General features: G+C 37.3%; 1 protein-coding gene across 1 annotated transcript; it reads left to right on the top strand.

The window, feature by feature from the left end:
* Positions 1-2,122: 2,122 nt before the first annotated feature.
* On the top strand, positions 2,123-4,872 carry LOC141586574 (putative pectinesterase/pectinesterase inhibitor 51). The gene is made up of 2 exons (XM_074407862.1): positions 2,123-3,124; positions 4,023-4,872. The coding sequence occupies exons 1-2, from the start codon at positions 2,200-2,202 to the stop codon at positions 4,706-4,708; spliced, it is 1,611 nt and encodes a 536-aa protein (XP_074263963.1). The 5' UTR covers positions 2,123-2,199; the 3' UTR covers positions 4,709-4,872.
* The last annotated feature ends 249 nt before the right edge of the window (positions 4,873-5,121 follow it).

Here is a 5,121-nt window from a genome sequence, read left to right as displayed (position 1 = left end):
ATCTTATGATGAATGCCGACGCATTTAGATATGCTAGTTATCAATATAAAATATTAGGTTATCAAAATAAAATATTTTAATATATATTTATCAATTAATTTTATTGGGTTTTCTCATATTAGGTTAGTCTTATGTAGAAAATGGTCTTACACAACAATTTGTGTAAATCTTAATATTACAAAGTTTTTGTTTGCCACTTACCCCGTTACCCAAGTGTTTGTGTGATCACAAATTAGTTTTGTAGAACGGTTTTACGCAAATTTATTACGTAAATTTATTATAAAATGTGATCTTTTAGTAAGCACTTTTAAATTTTAACCACTAATATGATTATGTTTAAATCCATTTTATAACTATATTAGTGTAAAATCGCCCTACACAAAATTAGCTCTTGCGTAATATGGATAATTTGTAGCCGCTTTTATTTCTGTTTTTGCTTTTCTATTAAACCAAAGTAGTTGTGGTTTTCTGGTTTTGGATCCGCTCTACACATTGACACATTGTTTGTGTAAAACGGTTTTACAATAGACTAATTCATACAATGTTAGCATACATGTTTTAATACTAGTAGAAGTTCAAGGAATTGCATGATTTACGGATGAGAGGAGATCCTACGTACTCCGTATACAGTCCGTTTTTCTTCAGACGGCTGTTTCTCGTCTGAAATAAGATGGGTAACATGTCATTATTTTACAATAAAATGTTGTTATTTTCTGATAACATGTTACCATTATTTTTCACGTCATTTCAGGTTAAAAAATGACACCTCTAGTCATAACATTTTGTGGATTAAATAGGTGCTGTTTGGCCAAGCTTAAAATGTGCTTTTCTAATTGAAAAAGCAGTAACTTGGCCAAACATGGTAAATTAGAGAGTTTTATAAGTGCTTTTGAGAAGTCAAAAACTGATTATTTACCCCCAAAAGGAGAAGTAGATATTTACTACTTCTACTTCTACTTTTTACATAAATAACCAAATAAGCAAACAAAAGTTGTATTAAAGTAGTTAGGTCAAACATATAAATTTTGTGTGAAACTGCTTTTACAAAAGTATGGCCAAACAACTAAAACTTTTCGGAAAAGTAACTTGTGAATAAACTCCTTTAAAAAAGGAAAATTCATTTTCCATAAGCAAGGCCAAACAGCACCATAGTTACATTTTCTTAAAAAATGACAACATTTTATCCGTCTTATTTCAAACGGAAAAACACCCCGTCTGAAATAAGAATTTGCGCTCCGTATAAGATGAAACCAGAAACATAACCTTATCTTAGCATAAAAAAAAAACAATCCTAAAAGATACTACTCTATTTTACCCAAATAAAATCTAAAAAATTACATGATTCTATATTATGGTAAGAAAATATATTTAGGAATATATAATATTTTGACGATATTAAAAGCTACGAGTAATACTCCCTCCCAGTCACTATATTGTTCCCATTTGATATGAGCACAATACTCAAGGAAAAATATTAAAATAAGAGTAAAAGAGTTGTGTGGCGTTGGTGATAGGAGAAAAAGATGAATTATTAGTAGTTAAATAAAAAATTGTGGGGCCAAAACATAAAGTAAAGTAATAAAATAAGAGTAAAAGAGTTGTGTGGGCTTTCGCGATAGAAGAGAGGAATGAATAAAATAAGAGTAAAAGTTTTTAAAAATAGAAAGGAAAATATTAGTTGAATAATCCGTTTCGGTAAAAAGGGAACATTACAGTAATTAGGAGGAGTATATCAGAGTGATTGGAGTCTAAATCAGCATGTATTCATGTAGACATGTTAAGAGAGGACCAGACCCTAATAACCAACCGAAACCTATTATTTCCAACTCGGACCCTCGTAACCCGTACCAAATTATTTGGCATGTGTTTTTGTCCACAAAATATTTTCCAAATTCTCAGTCAACCAACTTTCCCCTCGTAAGTCCGTGACCCTTGCAAATGCGACACCCTCATGGCCTCATACATTTACCCACGCCCTGTTCACAGTTAATCTCCTTGATTCACAAACCTATTAATCGCCATTAATCCTTCAAGATTTACAGTAATAAACCTTAATATCACCATAATCACCCCTTTCCTAATTTAATTATCTTACTTAATTGCCACCCTTATTTTATTTCTTTCCTAACTGTAACATTTCTATATATACACACCCCACTTTACCACCCCATTTACCCCATTTATTACAACTTACAAACCATGACAATTTCCACCAATTTCCTTTTCCTTTTTACCCTTTTCGTCTTTTCGCTCTCTGTATCCGCTCTCCGTCCCCAATTAACCTCCCCTGTAATCCAGCAGGCATGCCGGGCAACTCGTTTCCCAGACGCCTGCCAGTCCATGGTTTCCGCCACTGGCCTAGTTAGGCCGGGGGCGGAACCATCGGATGTGATCAAAGCAGCGTTCTTGGCCTCGGCCAAGAACCTGAAGGCTGCCCGGGGGATGGTTGAGGATATTCTACACTCGTCCGCCCAGAACTTTAACCGGTCCCGGGCGGCGAAGACGTGTCTTGAGGGGCTGTCGTATTCCAATTCCCGGACAATTGCGGTGCAGCAGGCTATAGACGATAAGAGACTCCGTGACGCGCGCGCGTGGGGGTCTGCAGCGCTGTCGTACCAATACGGCTGCTGGTCCGGGCTTAAGTACGTAAACGACTCCGCTGCAGTGAATTCCACCATGTCATTTTTCGACACCACATTACTCGTATCCACCAGCAACGCGCTTAGCATGTTGCAGGCTCTGGACGCGCTTGGGCCTGACCCGGCTTCCTGGACCCCACCCCGCACTGAGCGGGATGGGTTCTGGGAACCCGTCATTGGGTCAGGCCCAGTCGTCCCAGGGTTTAACTTTGCAGGACTTGCAGTTGACGCAACCGTGTGTAAGGACGGTTCGGGTGGGTGTTATAAGACCGTGCAGGAAGCCGTGGACGATGCACCGGAGAATTTAAAGGGAGGGAAGAGGTTTGTAATTAAGATTAAGGAAGGAGTTTATAAGGAGACGGTTAGGGTGGCGTATAAGAAGACGAATTTGGTGTTTATTGGGGACGGTATGGGTAAAACTGTAATTACAGGGTCCCTTAATGCTGGCATACCCGGTGTCGGCACCTATGAATCTGCTACTGTTGGTATGTGAACACTTTTATTTCAGTTTCAATTTGATTTCCGTTTATTTTTCCATCCATACATTTGTAACGGATTGTCACGGTTACTGTCTAGCTTTGATTGGTTTATTGATGTAGAAAGGTTCGGTTTCGTATACTCCTTCCATTAGTATATTTTCATACGTCTGTAAAAAACTACTCTCTCTAGTGTTTTTAACAAACGTATGAAAATGTTAAAAGACAATACGGAACATATCAATAAATGGTACTGATATTATTATTGATGTGAAAAATTTGTCCATGAATTAATATAACGGGTTATCGGAAATATGAGAGATATAAGTAAACAATTTTAGGCTAAAATGGTCGATAATAATCTTTTTCCGCACCAAAGTGAAATGTAAAATTTATTACTTAAATTAGATTTTACTCTCTTTTGAAATCAATTTTTTAAAAATTACTCCCTTTTAAATTTTTTAGCTAAAATTATTTCCTTAAGTTAAATTTTTTTCTAAAATTGCTCCACCCCAATTTAAGTGACTTATTTCGTCTGTTTTTGAACTTATTCCGTTTGTGCCTTAACCAATCTATACTTTCAAAAATGGAAAATGAAATGGCGCCACCCTCTCACATGGGTGATTGAGGACCCTTTAATAAAGAATGGTTGTGAGAGGGTGACACCCAATTTAGGCGTCACTCGTTGGTACCCTATCAATATCCTTCAAAAATAGAGGAAATAAATCATTTACATTGTTAGTTTTGAAACAATTTTAGAAAAAAAATGCAAATTAAGAGAGTAATTTTAGCAAAAATGTAACTTAAGTGAGTAATTTTAATTTTTTTTTTAAAAAAAGAGTAATTTTAAAAAGGTTAATTTAAAAAGAGAGTAAAATCTAATTTACTTTTAAATAAATTGGCACAGGTGTTATCGGCGATGGATTCATGGCGAGCGGGATAACATTCGAGAACGCATCCCCCGGACCAGAAACCCACCAAGCAGTAGCCTTCAGATCATCCAGCGACTTCTCCTACATCGAAAACTGCGAGTTCCTAGGTAACCAAGACACTCTCTACGTACACTCACTTCGCCAACTCTACAAATCATGTCACATCGAAGGCAACGTCGACTTCATCTTTGGTAACGCAGCAGCCATTTTCCAAGACTGCACTATCTTAGTCCGCCCCCGTCAAGCCAACCCAGACAAGGGCGAAAAGAACGCCATTGCCGCTCACGGGAGAACCGACCCCGCACAAACCACTGGGTTGGTTTTTATTGGTTGTCTCATAAACGGGACCCGGGAATACGTGGAATTGTTCCGTGCTAAGCCTAGTGTCCATCTGAACTACTTAGGCCGACCGTGGAAGATGTATTCTAGAACTGTTTATATCAATTGTACAATGGAAGCGCTAATTAGCGAAGACGGGTGGATGCCCTGGGACGGGGATTTTGCGCTAAGTACGCTATATTATGGCGAATTTGGTAACAAAGGGGATGGTGCCGGTTTGTCGAAAAGGGTACCGTGGAGTAAACAGATACCGGAAGAACATATCTCGACATATTATGTACGCAACTTTTTACAAGGAGATGAGTGGATTACTACTGCTTAAGGCATTTGAAACATTCGTTGTTATTGAAATGTAATACAGTAGTAGTCCTAGTAGAGATATAAGAGGTAGACACAAAACAACAATTCTCTTGTACGACGGTTTTTTCCGTGTTTTTTGGCAAAAAGTGACCATTTTTTGGTATATAATGGTGATTATATAATAAATGGTTTAGTCATAAAAATAGTCATTATTTATCAAAAAAGTTGGCCACATTTTTTTCGTCATAGTACGACAGTCGTATAATAAAATTTGCGGGCACAAAATTCCTAGAATGACAGTCATATTTATGAGCATGGTCCTTTGGCCTTGGCATTCTAAAAGGAAATAGACAAATACTGTACCAATTTTGACAAATTAACTATGACTTCGACCGGTCATATAGACGTACTTGACTTTTGATGACTGATGATTAA

The sequence above is a fragment of the Silene latifolia genome, chromosome 6, assembly GCF_048544455.1.
Source record: "Silene latifolia isolate original U9 population chromosome 6, ASM4854445v1, whole genome shotgun sequence".
Lineage (NCBI taxonomy): Eukaryota > Viridiplantae > Streptophyta > Magnoliopsida > Caryophyllales > Caryophyllaceae > Silene > Silene latifolia.
The sequence above is the reverse complement of the archived record's forward strand: the minus strand, read 5'-3'. Positions and strand labels throughout refer to the sequence as shown.

What these genes read in the sequence shown, in the direction of transcription:
- LOC141586574 (XM_074407862.1), top strand. Translation starts at nt 2,200, where the DNA reads ATGACAATTTCCACCAATTTCCTTTTCCTTTTTACCCTTTTCGTCTTT. An exon ending in CTATGAATCTGCTACTGTTG is followed by an intron (nt 3,125 to 4,022) that starts GTATGTGAACAC and finishes AAATTGGCACAG; the next exon opens with GTGTTATCGGCGATGGATTC.